Source organism: Pteropus medius, unplaced genomic scaffold (assembly GCF_902729225.1).
Source record: "Pteropus medius unplaced genomic scaffold, Ma_sr-lr_union100, whole genome shotgun sequence".
Taxonomy (NCBI): domain Eukaryota; kingdom Metazoa; phylum Chordata; class Mammalia; order Chiroptera; family Pteropodidae; genus Pteropus; species Pteropus medius.
In genome coordinates, this window is record NW_024351546.1 from 877,142 (window position 1) to 891,418 (window position 14,277).

Consider the following 14,277-nt stretch of genomic DNA (forward strand, 5'->3'; position numbering starts at 1 on the left):
GGAAACTCAACCCCAGAGCATTTAAGTAACTTGCCCAAAGTCACATAGCCAGGGGCAGAGCTAGGATTTGGACTTAGCCCAGACTAATACGACCACCCATCCTCTTGGCCACCATGCTCTCCTACCTGTCTTATGGGTATCAGTTAGGCTTTAGTTTGGAAACCAGAAGCCCTCAAGGATTTTCAAAGAGAAAGAATTTCATACAGGGAATCGGTTACACACTTGATAAAACTAGGTACTGAAACAGGAATGATGAGGCCATCAGAAATTAGTAAGATGGCGGCAGGCTAAGGGAGGAGGTGGTGGAACCATGACAGGCCCACCCAATGCAACCACGACTGGCCCAGAAGAGCCATGCCCTGGAAGCAGAGGGAGGGGACAGATGCCTGGCTCCCCAACATGTCCCACCCTACAATCTCCCACCTACTGGACCTTTCTAGCCACCAGAGAGAGGGGTACTGGGAGCCGTGGGCGATTGACCGGGAAGAGGTATGCTGTGACCACACGAAGCATGGGTCTATGTTCCAGGATATTTCCCAGAGAGGTGACCCTTGAACTGAATTTTGAGAAATATAATTTACCAGCATAATAAAAGACATTTAAAAACAGGGATAGGGGTGGGGGGGACTATGTTTTGCCAATTTAAAAACTTTTATCCTTTATTTGAGATCCTTGTGGTACATCACTTGTAGATACAATTAATTAAGAATTAAAAGATAGACAAAAGCATAAGAGGGGACCTTCTTTGGCCAAAAAAAAATGTCGGGGGTGAGAGGGAGGAGGGTGGGAGTGCAGTGAGTGCGGGTGGGGCGGGGTAATGGTAGAATCAAAACGTGAGTGCTGCAGGAGCGACCTGAGACCAGGTGCCGTGGAGAACAGACACAAGCTACTTGTCCCACTGGTAGACCACCTACACCTCAACATCCTTCCTGGGTTTAGAGGACTCCCCGGCCCCACTGTAGAAGCTCTCTTTCCCACCTCCCTTGCAGCCAGGGTGGAGGCAGGGACTCTTAGACTCCTGCCTATGAGACAGAAGGTGCAGGCAGGTGACTCAGCTTCTACCAGTCAGAATCACAGAGTCAGATCAGAAATCACAGCCGCCCCTCGAGAAAGTGAGGTCCACTCCGCAGAAAAGACTACATGCATATGGAAGAACACATTGAATCAGTGAATCAGGAAATGAAATAAAAAGAGCAGGAGAGCGGAATAATGGATTTCGGAGGAAAGAAACTGCTGCTCACTACATATTCCGGCGCTGTCCCGGCAGTGCCGGGGAGCTGAGGTAGCGCGACTCTGGGCCTCCCGGCGCCCCACCCTGCGGCCCACAGGCCCCACCCCTATGCGGCCCGGCTTCCTCATCCTTTGTGACATCATGGTCCCAGCCTTCAGGAAAACAGTTGCCATGCCGACGTAAACCGAAGGCCCGGGCGCGCAGAGCTGGGAACCGCGGCCCTGAAGCTTCGGAGAGAGCCGGGGAGCGTGGGGCCGGTGGGTGCGCGCGGTGCAGCGGTGGGGTGTACGCAGGATCGTGATGTTCTCAGGGCCGGGAGCGGGACCTTCGGGCGCCCCTCGCAAGGCCCCTTTGCAAGACTTCCTGCCTTTCTTTCCTTGCCAGTATACTTGCTTTGTCACCCACCTTGTTATCCCTCTGCCACTCCATTCCTTGTGCACCCTTGCTCTATGCCCCGACCACACATCCCGCCAATCTGGTACCCGGATTTCTGTCTGTGGGGAGTATAGAAGGAATGTGTCTAGAAGGGCGCAAGCTTTGGAGTCAAGGAATCTCAGGTACTGACCTTCCTGACTCTGACTTTGGACACCTCGCTCGCTAAACCTCTACTTCGCTGCCTCTGCTGCAAAATGAAAAGTCATTCAATGTTAAGGACGTGTCAGGTGCTTTGATGAGTGCACGCGCTGCAAATCAGGGCGGGGGGGAACCCTGTTCTCGTAGAGTTTACATTCTAGGGGGAAATAGGCAATATTTTTTAAAGCGCTAAATAAGATGGTAGGTAATTGCAAAGAAGGAAATTAAGTGAGGTCATATGGTGGGGTGAGGGTGGGGGGAAGGCTTCTGCGAGGGAACTGAGTTCAGATCTGAAGGGTATGCGAGAACATTTTGGGGGGATGGAGACAGCAAATGCAAAGGCCCTGAGGCAGACCATGGTTGGAGAGTTCTAGGAACAGAAAGATTAGGCAGGACAGTTAGAATCAAGTCAGGGAAGGAAGGAGAGGATAGGAGTGGGGGTGGGGGTGGGAGGGAGAGGCAGGGAGGGGCAGATTTTGGCCACATGGTGAGACCTCAGTAAATGCCAGCTGTTCTCAGCCACTGAGGGGTATGGGAGCTGTGGGCCTAGAGGCCATCTGGCTCAAGCACTGTGTTACTCCGCAGGTTGGAACCTCCTTTAGCCGAGATCAAGTATTGCAGCAAGCCCTTGTTCTTCTGCCAGGATGTCAAAGGTCCTGTCTACTATGGTCTCCAAGGACATGACTTGCAACAGTAAGTACCAGGTTGGTGTGGGGTCTCTCAGAGAACAAAAATGGTCTTGGAAGTCTGGGACAGTGAGATCTGGACTTAATCAAGGATTCAGGTGATTCTAAATCAGGGGATGAGGCAGAATTCAGTTTTCCCGTTTCTCTAGAAACCCCATGTATTAGTGTCCTAGGGTTGCTAGAATAAAGTGCCACCACAGACTGGTGACTTAAACAACAGAGATTTATTGTCTCAGGTTTGGGGGCTGGAAGTCCAAGATCAAAATGTTGAGTTCAAGATCAGAGTTGGTTCCTTCTGAGGGCCATGAGGGAGAATCTGTTTCATGCTTCTCTCCTAGCTTTTGGTGGTTTGCTGGCAATTTTTGATATCCCTTGGCTTGTAGACTTATCACCTCAGTCTCTGCCTTCATCTTCATTTGGAGTTCTGCCTATGTGTGTGTGTATTCCAAATATCTCATTCTTATTAAGGACAGGAGTCATATTGAATTAGGTACCCACACTACCCCAGCATGATTTCATCTTAGTTATGCAATGACTCTATTTCAAAAAAAAAAAGATCACATTCTGAGGTGTTAGGAGTTAGTTAGGATTTCAAATTTTCAAAAACATTAATTTTGGGGGAACACTGTTCACCCCATAATAGGTGTTGAGAAAGGTACCAGTGGAGGTGGGCCTCTCTGAGCTTTCCTACAGCCATGGCTACTAGACTGAGCCCAGAGAAGGTGCCAGCTGGCCCTAAGCCCTTCTGTGAAATAACCATCTCCCTGCCTTCCCAGAGTCATACACAGGCTTCCTGGCGCTCCCAACTGGAGGGCACAGAAGGAGGCTGCTGAGGTACATCTGAGTCTGCTTGGACTGAGGTGGGCAGACCAGGCAATACCTTCTACTGTGTCATATACTCTCAATCACTTTCAGCTTTTAATTTAAGTTGGTTTTGAATAGGTAAAGTATTCCCAAGGTTCAAAATTCAAAAGCATGTTCAAAGCCCCGCCTTGTGAAAAGCCTAGCCCCACTTGCTCCCAGACACCTAGTGTCTCCTCCTCGGAGGTGGCCAGTGCCACCACCAGTGTCTCTCATATCCTTCTGAGTGTGCTCTGTGCACATACAATCAAGAGTTCCCTTATACTTTTAGTGTTTGGAGCAGAATAGTAATCCCATAGTGCGGCTATATCCTAATTTATTTAACCAGTCCTCTGTTAATGGGTATTTAGCTTGTTTCAAAGCATGTGCTACTGTCAACAGTTGTCCCCACTATCATACTGTGAGCTTACTCGTTCTCTCTCACTCACCATACTCCAGAGGAAATTGAAAAATAAAGAAAGGCTGAAACAGGGTTACCAAAAAAAAAAAAAAAAATAGCTTTGAAGTGTTTACAGATAACAAATTAAACACACACACAATGCAACATAATTGCACTATCTCAAGAAAGTTGAAGGCTTTCTAAACTATATCGATTCATCCTATAGTATCAGAAGGTGGTGATAGCAGATACCCTGTGACTTTCAAGGTTGGGTGCATTACCTACCTAGGAGGTAACATGCAACAAGAGGCCTCCCTGAGCTGAGTGGCCTGGTCTCAGTTGAGAGTCTGTACATTTGAAAGGAAACCAGGCCAAGCAAGCACTACCAAGCGGACAGACCCAGGACATTGGCAGGCCTGGCTGAGCAGGGAGCCGAGCCAGGCAGCCAAATAAAGTCCACCTGGGCAGGGGCACAGCAGCCAGGGGCTCGATCCAGGAGGATTGCTGAGCCTGAGGTCTGGGTTCAGCTGCAGGAACTGGGGACAAAGGTGGAAACTAGGAAAACTCTTAGCCCCCCAGGCAGTAAGGGGCTTGGAGACACTGAGCTCCAAGTCTAAGCCAGGTACAGATAGTGCATCTGGACCCCAGTCCTAGCCAGAAGGCTAAGAGCAAGGAAATGGATCTGGGCAAAGACTTAGCTGGAATTTGACTCAGAGGAGTGAGCTCTGGATTTGTTCTTCATTCACAAATATTTATTAAGTGCCAGCTGTATGCAGACATGCGTTCTAGGCACTGGGGATTCAGAGGTGGGTAAAACCAATGGAGTCTCCCCTTATGTGACTGGGATTGCAGTGAGGGAGGCAGGCATTGGAAAACAAAAAACCAGTTTATATTTATATCAGCCAAAAAGTGGTAGAAAGCAAAACAACTGGGAGCATTGAACAGGTGACAGGGTAATTTAAATGGGAGAAGTAGTCAGGGAAGGCCTCTTGGAGGAGGTGACATTTGATATCTGTCGCTAACAATGCTAAAAGATGAAAATGAGAGAAGAGCATCTCTTTTGAGATGATTGGAAGGGTTTAAGCAGGGAGAATGCCCAATTTCTTATGACTTTTATGACTAGGGGCACCATTCCCTAGGACACAGGTTTGCCCACAGCTTTCCTCAAGACCTAGGCAAGGCCTTGCCCCTGATACAGAGGATAGAGGACATTTGATAGAGACCTTGGCCTGGCAGAAGAGCCAAGGAAAACCCAGAGCAGGCCCCGACACTTCCAGTCAAGGATGGTGGGGATGGGGGCTGCAGGACCTGCCCCCAGCTCTGTCCCCCACACCCTCCTTGCCCCACCCCAATTCAGAGCCAGTTGAGAGACACCTGTCTTACAGCTAGTCCTTTCATCTTTGGGGCTCCTGACATCCAGGCCTGAACCCAGACTGAGCCTCACTGGGGCAGAGAGTGAACATCGAGTGGTGGTATTTATTTCACAAGAGGCCAGGCTGTGGGTACAGGGGTGGGAGTGGGGAGGAAGTCTCATCCCTGCTTAAGGAGTCTCACTCACCAGGTGCAGATGCTGAGCAAGCATGTGTGCTGCCCCTCAAGTCCACATTCTACATTCTGGAAGAGTCAAAGAAGGGTGTGGGGTCCAGAGAGACTTCTTAACCATACAGGTGGCCAGGCCTTTCCTCTGTGTGACTGCGGGGGTGGGGAAGGCTGGAGGCAGAAGTTGAATTTGGCAATTTTAAGAATTATGGTTTTAAGTGACTCAAACTTCACCTAGGGAGCTGTAAATTTGGGCCATCCGAAGCCCAATCTAGTGACCAGCCACATGAACTATGTGTCAGGCACTGTGCTAGCCCAGTTATTCAGTCATTTGATTGATGTTTATTGAGCACGTACTGTGTGTCAGGCACTATGTTAGGCTGGGGTTGCAGAGGTCAATGAGAGTTTGCAGGGACGAGCAATATACAGCTCTCCCCTCAGTGCTCACTCCACTCCTGCCACTCTGGCTGCCTGTGTTCCATAGACAGAACAGGCACACTCCCCTTGGCATCTTGGCACTGCGCCAAGTAGAGACTCGGAAGAGGCTGCTATTGATGGAGGCCTGGAGGTTAGGAAAATAGATGGGATTGTCAGTGTTATCAGCAAATGGATGGAAATTGAAGCTGTGGTAGAGAGAGAGAGAGAGAGAGAGAGAGAGAGAGAGAGAGAGAGAGAAAGGAAAGGAAGGAAGGAAGGAAGGGAAGGAAGGAAGGGAAGGGAAGGAAGGAAGGAAGGAAGGAAGGACGAGACAAGATGGAGGGAGAGGGAGGGAGGGAGAGAGGTGGGGGAGGGAGAGAGAGAGGGACAGAATGGCTTCCGTCAGTTTGAAGAACTCTGATGTGTGGAGGACCCTGTAAAGGAGATGGAGGGAGCAGTTGGACAGACCAGAGGGAAGCCAGAACCCAGGGTAGGAGAAGGAACATGTTGAGGGGCAAGTGACCTTGAAAAGGCCTTAGTAACCTCCAGCAGAGTAAGCAGGAACATCTGGGCAGGGTCACAGACTGGGCAGAAGCCAGAATAGGGCCGGGGCAGGGGGAGGACGAGCTGAAGGGAGACAAGTGGAGATGGTGAGTTTGGCCAGGTCTGAGGGGGTGGCTGTGAATGAGAGAGAGGGACACAGTGGTCAGAAAGGGCCCATGCAGCTGGGAAAGAGTCATTACCACAACCCCAGCATGACACTGGAGGTCCTTGCAAGTGGGGTAATTTGAGGAACTGTTATATGCCTATTGATAATGTTAACCTAAAAATAAAGGAGACTTTCAAAGTGAGAGGCAACTAGCATTTATTGAGATCAATAAGAATAGCTATTCAGGATACACTGATTCAGGCGAAAACCGTAATAGTGTTCCAATTAGGAGACAAAGGCAATGGGTATATATGAGAAAGGGAAAGGGAACAATCACATCAATAGAAGGAAGGCATTTCTACTGGTGTAGATAGCATAACACGGTGATGTTAATTCTAAATAATGTTTTTTATTTTCAGTCCAGTAGTCCTCAGTCTGGTAGTCATAATATCTGCTTTCTTGCTATCATTGCAAACAGTTTTTAGGGGCACAATGTTGCTTAGGTCTAGTCCGAAAGTTATTTTGCTCTGTTTTTAACATTCCACAGATTTGAGGTATGACATGCAAGACAATTCCTTTGACATGGCAGCTCCTTGCTCTATTTTAAAGTAGTTCTGTCTATTACTTTATTTGACAATAACCAATGTTATGACTAGTCAGCTGTTGTGATTCTTCTGATTGCAGGACTCCCTTCAGCAATAACCATCAAGAAACTTTGGGGGAAAAAAAGGTTTATTACTTATAGGACCTGAAACTTACACAGCACACCTGAGGCCACACAGCAAAGTAACAGTTAGAGAGAAAAAAAACTTGCTGGCAGGCAGGCAGGCAGGCATGCATGGGCCTGGGGTTCTACTTTTATTGGGGTTGAGGGTGGGAGCCTAGGGTTCTAAGAGCTCTCTTTATTAGTGAATTTAAAACAAGAGTAGGAATTTAAACCTAGAGAAGGGATAACAAACAAGTAGCCCACATGGTCAGTTGTTGAAATCAACCAAGACCTCTTAAACAGGAACATTGGTGGGGAAGGTGGCTTGGCTGTTTATCTAGTGGTGTTGCTGGCAATGTGTTTATTTGAGATACAGCTGTCTTTAAAGAGGATGCCGCTTTGAAATGGATGCCTCAGCAATAAAATCTTAAGTCAGGACCTTGCATTACAAAAAAGAAAAAATCTGTCAGGGCTTATGCTACAGGAGGCCACTAGGAAGGGTCTATTTAGGGGTCCGGAAGCATTGAAAGGCCATGTGATGCTGGTAACTGCCAGAGCCTTGCCCACCCCGGGTCTGAGGGCAAAGGAGAGACTAGTTCCCCAACCCAAAAGGCTTGCCCATATGAAGAGGCTGACTCCACAGGGAGCAGTCAAGCTTCAGGGGATGGAGGCAGCCACCACAGTACCTGTTGGGAGGGAGCTGGGTTCTTATACCCTGACCCTTCTCTCCTTTTCATGCATCTCCTGCTTCGCCCTGGCAGAAAGAGGATAAGGGACCCATGCCTACACTGAGCCCAGCACAAGGCAGGGGAGGGGGATAGGATTGTGTGATACTTAGCGTGAGTGCATGTATTTGGCAACAGATCAGAGAATTTCATGTTAAGAATCAGTCAATAAAACCAGAATTAGAACTTGGACTCTAGTGCAAATTCAAATGAAAGTCTCCAAAAAACATTAGATTTTCTCTCTCTCTCTCTCTCTCTCTCTCTCTCTCTTTCCCCTCCCCCTTACTCTTGCTCTTTCTCTTTTCCAGTTACAGTTAATTAGATTCTGTTGGACAAGGTTAAATCTCAGTAAATTGGTATTGCTTCCGTATACTCTAGCACCAAGCTTAAGATGGGACACAGAGCTAGTGCTCAAGGAGTTCTCAGACTTTACTGTGTGTTTAAAATACCTCAGAAGCTGGTGGGGATGTAGACTCTGACTCAGTAGGTTTGGGTGGCCTGGAACTCTGCGTTTCTAACCAATTCCAGGAGATGTCACTGCTGCATTAAGAGCCTTTGAGGATCTGGAGGACCTACCTGGGCATATTTCTAGCCTGGAGAGAAAGAGAAGCAGCTCTGAAGAGCTCGAGGGCCCAGAGACAGCGGGGAAAGTCTGTGGCATGTCCTGGTACAAAGGTTGAAACCCAAATCCTCTGCTGAGATGGTGGCAGGGGGTCAAGGAAGACAGACAAGTCCTCACTGAGGTTGATGCCCAAAGCTAGGGAGAGGACAAGTGGGCTGGAGAAGTGGGAGACAGGAGGGCGCTGGCAACAGGGAAGTAAGTGTTAAGTCCCAAAGTGAAAGAGAAGGAGGGCTGAGAATGGAGTCCCACTGCAGTGGCCTGCCCCTCTTGCAGCTGGAAGCTATAGCCCGAGGAGTGCAGAGAAAGTGGCTCTGGGGAGAGATGGCTTAGGGTGGGGAGGAGCAGGTCAGCGAGAGACCTAAGGGCAGCTTGCTCAGAGAACTGGCAGCTCTTCTCTGTGAGCAGCAGAACCCACGCTGTACTGTATTGGAGATTTAAAAGGTATGAGTATATTTTGATGCCTGGAGCTCACACCAGATCTCCCACTGCCCAGGGTCTGTGTATATTTTATCACTTTTTATGAGGATATTTTGCACCCAGCTCATCTTTTCCTATTCTCTTGGAGAATTATTCTAAAAGTAGGCTTATGTTTCTAAAACTTTTTAATTAAAGAAATTTAATTTTGTTAAAGTACTGGAATAAAACAGAGGATTTATTTTATTTTATTTATTTAAATTAGTTTCAAGTATACAGTACATTGATTAGACATCTATATAGTTCATAAAATGATCCCCCAATTGCTCCCTCCTTCCTCTGGCCCTCCACCTAGCCATTATATTAATGCTAACTGCATTCCTTCTGCCGTGCTCCCCCTTTCCTGAGACCAACTATATCAACTACTAATTTGTACTTCTTTAACCATTCACCCCATTCTCCCAGCCCCCAATCCCCCTCCCCTCTGTTCGTTGCCAAATTGTCCACTATATTTGTGAATCTGTTTTTGATTAGTTTGTAAACAGAAGAATTTAAAAAATGTATTTAACCTCCAGATTTGGTATACCGTTCTAAGTCAGACACAAAACTCCGAAGCATTTCACTAAGCAAACATTAAAATGTCCTGTCAGGAAAAGATATGATAAACAGTCCAAAGTTAATTGACAGAACATCTGAAGGAAGAATATTTTCAGCAGCTTTGACAAGCAAATGAGCCAGTATCCTTTAATAGATAAAGGATCTCAAGAATCATTTAAAAACTACAACATCCCAACAGAAAAAAAGGGCAAAGGATACTAATAGAAAGAGAGAAGCAAATGGATAATTAACATCTTAAAAAACAACACAATCTCATACATAATTGAGAAATGCAAATCAAAACCGAGATGCCATTTTTCAGACTGACAAAGTCCCAGGTGTGTGGGAAACAGTCCAGCTCAGCTTGGTAACAGAGAGTAGCCATTGCAGAAGTTTGCAAACACCCTCAGGGTCCACCAGGAGACCTGGCTGAGTAGCGATGAGCCTTGTGCATGAGCAGATGTATTTTTTTAAACTTTTAAAAAATTGTGGTAAAATACACAAAACAAAATTTACACATTTTTAGTTTTAAGCATTTAAAGCATTTTCACTTGTCCAATTCAATGGCATTAAGTACATTCACACTGTTATGAAACCATCACTACTATCCGTCTCCAGAACTGACTTCATCTTGCAAAATTGAAATTCTGTACCCGTTAAACACTAACTCTCCCCATTCCACTCCCCGCAAGCCCCTGGCACCCACCGTTCTACTTCCTCTCTCTATGAATTTGACTCTTCTAGGGACCTCATATAAGTAGAATCATACAGTATTTGCCCTTTTGTGACTTCTTTCACTTAGTATGATGTACTCAAAGTTTATCTGTTTTAGCAACTAAGCAGATGCATTTTAAGTGAAAAAGAGAGAGAGATCTAAATGTGTGTATGCATAAAATACCTCTGAGTAGATAGACAAAAATCTGTCTGGTCATGAGGGCTTCAGGTAAGGATTTATCATCATGTCAACACATCGAGCCTGCATTGTTAGAAAATTTGCTACATATGTGCATTGTTTTTTTAATTAAGAAAAAATTAAATTTTATTAGAGTTTTGGCTTGTTTGTTTTCGGCTTTGGTCTATTTAAATCATAATGGTGTCTTTTGATTTTTATAATATGGTTAATTAAAATTTAATACCTGAAAATTTAACCATATAGTCACTAAGAAAGATAGAAAATAGTAAAGATTCAGCAACCTGTGCCCAAGTTCTCCACAGGCCTCATTGCTCCTTACTACTACTTTTTCTTAACCATTATATATGCTGCTTGGCCCTGAAGGCATTTGACTGACCTTCTTGCCAGTCCCACAGGACTCCTCTCTTACTCAGTCTTCTCATACCTCATCACCCATCTAGTCAGGGCCTGGCCCTTGGTATCATATCCCCTATACCTCCCAGGCCCTCATTTCTCCTTTATCATCCCAGGTCACCCTCCCCAACGCTGGCCCAAGAGCTGCCCACCAAAACACACCTCCACACTCTCTGGCAACCCCCACCCCATCTGCCCTCTGAGCTGGCTACTCTCCTGGGCTGGCATAGACTGAAAACTCCAAGCTACAAAAATTGGGGTGAGTGGAAGTGTGGGGCCTTCCCTGTGGGTATCAGTTGAAGAGAGAACAACAAAGAAATGGGATTCTCTAAGTCTTCTGGTGCAACTTTGACAGAAGCACTGGGCAGCTCAAGCAAAAGCGCTGGCAGGGTGAAAGACAGAGGCTTAGTGCCCATGACCTCTCTGTATAATGGTCTTGTGCTGCTAGGAATAAATTGAAAGGTATGAAAAGGAAGGCACAAAAAACCTTCCATGTGCCAGACACATGTGCTAAGAACTTTTGTGGCCATTTTATTGCACAATTCTTACAACTTCCCAGCAAGGCCAGCATGATTAACAGAGATATGGAAACTGAGGCTCAGAGAAGCCAAGTGACTTGTCAAGACCACTCACTAGGCAAGTGAGGGCACTGGGGCTGGAGCCCTAGTATGTCTGAGTCTCTCCATGGCCTTATGTTGTATTCATAGATATCACAAAATAAGTCATTTACTTTCACTTTTGTGTCTCCCCAGAGAACACCCTGGAAAACACAGACAATGGTCCTTTTTCAATCACTGAAGAAAAAAAGAAACATGGGAAAAAAGGCAAAGGTATCTCTGGAGCTGGGAGCTGAAGTCCCAGGTGGTGGGAGGCACACTTTCTCCCTCAGGCCCAGACACCTTCAGACCTAGTCTTTAGTGTGAAGGGCAGTGGGAAATGCTTCTGTTTCCATTTAGGAAATGGGTTACTGAGTGTTCCCTGTTGGTCTAGTGGTTAGGAAATGGGTTACTGAGACTTGAAATAACAGGAATATAAACAAAGTGGGATTTTTTCCCTCCAGTAATGGGAAACATGGGAAGTAATGCAGGGCCCCATGAGGCTCTACCAATAACAGTTCTACAAAATCATCCAGGAGACCAGGTCCCAATTCTTTCTCCTATACCATCTTTATCTATAGGGCTTTCAACCACAAGGTTGTCACATGGTCACAAAACGGCTGCTGTAGCTCCAGTCATCACATCTCATTTCAGACAGGGAGAAAGACTATAGAGAAAAGCAAAACTGCCCACCTGCCAACTCAGTCCTCCCTGGGAAAAGGTCCTCCCTAGAAGCCCCACCCAATAATTTCTGATTACATTCTATTTGTCACGGGGCCATCAGTATCTGCAAGGGGGTCTGAGAAGTGTAGCTTTTCAGCTAGGCACATGGCTGCCACTTGTTAGGAAGAAGAGTAGGCAGCTAGCTGTGTGTACCTCATCCTCTGAGCCCCTGTTCTGTTGCTCCATACCCTGGCTTCTCAGACTCCCTCCTGGTTCCTGCACTGCCCCCACCCACCCCCAGGATCCCTGGGCTTATGAGCCAGTCTGATCCTTCTGCAGAAGTGTGCAGATGTGAGCATGTTCCCTAAGCCTGTCCTTCAGAGGCTGAGCTCCTACCCCTCAGCTCACCCCAGCCTCCCATTTCCTCTTTCTTACCCAGTAGAGAGTAAGTCCAGCAAACCCACATGAACTCACATGCCAATCACCAGATTGGATAGTAGACAAGATTTTTCCACATTTGTTTCATCTATTCTTTCTCTGTCTCTTTTTTTTTCAGTCTTTGCCAAAATATTTTAAAGTAAAATCCAGATGTGCCATTTCATCCCTACATACCTCAATGTGCATTTTTTCAAAAATAGGGACATTTTCTTATAAGCTCACAATGAAGTTAGCCAGACCACAGAAATGTCTTCCTATAGAAAATTCATTCTAATCAGGATTCAAATGAGATCGGAACATCTTTAGTCTCTTTTAATCTAGCATGGCCACTCCCCTATGTCCTTTCATCTTCTGTGCCTTTAGTTGTTGAGAAATGGTGTTAATTATCCTGTGGAATGTCTTCTGTGATATATCTTCTTCCTAGTGCTGTCATTGAAACTGTTTCTCTGTTCCCCATGTCTCCTTTAATTGGACATTAGATGCTTGATAGGATACATGTTCCATGTTTTTCACAGACTACTTCCTAGGTGGGCTGTGTGCCTCCTACCACCTTTCATAAAAAGCCCACTCATCTAGCTGCCTCACTGTTGGCCATGCTGTGATCAGTGGGTTCAAGTGGTGGCCATCACAGATCTCCACCAGCTAGTCACCCAGTACTTTCTTCTACCCATGGATGCTTGTGCTGAACTGCTCATTACACTAAGGGTGAAGGGTCTGGATGTTGGATTTGTTTTGTTTCTTCACTGAGGTATAATTCATATACAGTAAAATGCAGAAATCTCAAGTATATGGTTTGATAAGTTTTGACAAATGTATACAACTTCATACCCTCCACCTATTCACCATCTGCCCTTTCCCCTAAAGATGGCCAATGTTCTACTATCATAGAATCATTTATCCGTTCTCAAACTTCACATAAATGGAATCGCTCTGTGCTCTTTTGGTTCTGGCTTTCTTCATTCAGTATCATGTCTGTGAGACACATGTAGCAGAAGTCCCTTCTTTGTTGTTGCTCTGTGTATTCTATTGTGCACATATGCCAGCAATGTATTATTTTTTTCTAGAGCTGATGAACATTTAGATTCTTACTGGTTTATAGCTATTACAAATAATACTGCTATGAATATTCTTACACATGCTTTTTGGGGACATAAGCACACACTTCTCTTGAGTGTATACAAAGAAATGGAATTGCTGGTCATATGTTTAACTTTAGTAGATAAAGCTGGACAATTTTCCAGGGAAATTGTACCAATTCACAGTCCCACTAACAGTTGTGAGTTCCAATTGCTCCACATTCTTTTCAACATTTGACACGTTGTTGATTCTTTTAATACTACCTAGTCATTAGGATATGTGTTAGTATCTCATGTTCCCTCGTGACCAACCTGATTATGGGCCATTGATGATTCTGTATTGCGAAGTGCCTGTTTTCCTCTACTGCCCACTTTTCTATGGGGTTGTCTTTCATCTTATTTTAATGATTTCTAGGAGCTCTTTATATATTCTGGATATAAGACATTTGCTAGTTCTAAGCATTGCAGATACCTTCCTCTACTGTGTGAATTGCCTCTCTTGGTGGTAACTTTTAATGAACAAGAGTTCCAAATTTTAATGCAGTTCATTTTAACAATCCTTTCCTTACGGTTAGTGCTTTCTGCGTCCTCTTTTAAAATTCTTTGCTGATCCCCAAGTTCATGAAGATCTCTGTTTATTGTATCTTCTATAAGTTTTATTTCAATTTCGCAGTAAGATCTTCTAATTGATCTAATTGTAACCATTTTGTTTGTAGATTCTTTGGATTTTTTTGCTATACAGTCATGTCACCTTGAATGACATTATTTTCTCTTCTTTTCCAATCCTATACCTTTATTT

General features: G+C 45.5%; 1 protein-coding gene across 1 annotated transcript in view; it reads left to right on the plus strand.

Annotated features, from left to right (window-relative positions):
* Positions 1-1,084: 1,084 nt before the first annotated feature.
* The window catches only part of CFAP100 (cilia and flagella associated protein 100), a 45,188-nt gene continuing 31,995 nt past the window's right edge, over positions 1,085-14,277 (plus strand). The window contains exons 1-3 of the mRNA XM_039843593.1: positions 1,085-1,488; positions 2,390-2,497; positions 11,458-11,535. Of these exons, the coding sequence (XP_039699527.1) occupies positions 2,449-2,497; positions 11,458-11,535 (127 nt within the window). The 5' untranslated portion in view covers positions 1,085-1,488; positions 2,390-2,448. The remainder of the gene's footprint in view (positions 1,489-2,389; positions 2,498-11,457; positions 11,536-14,277) is intronic.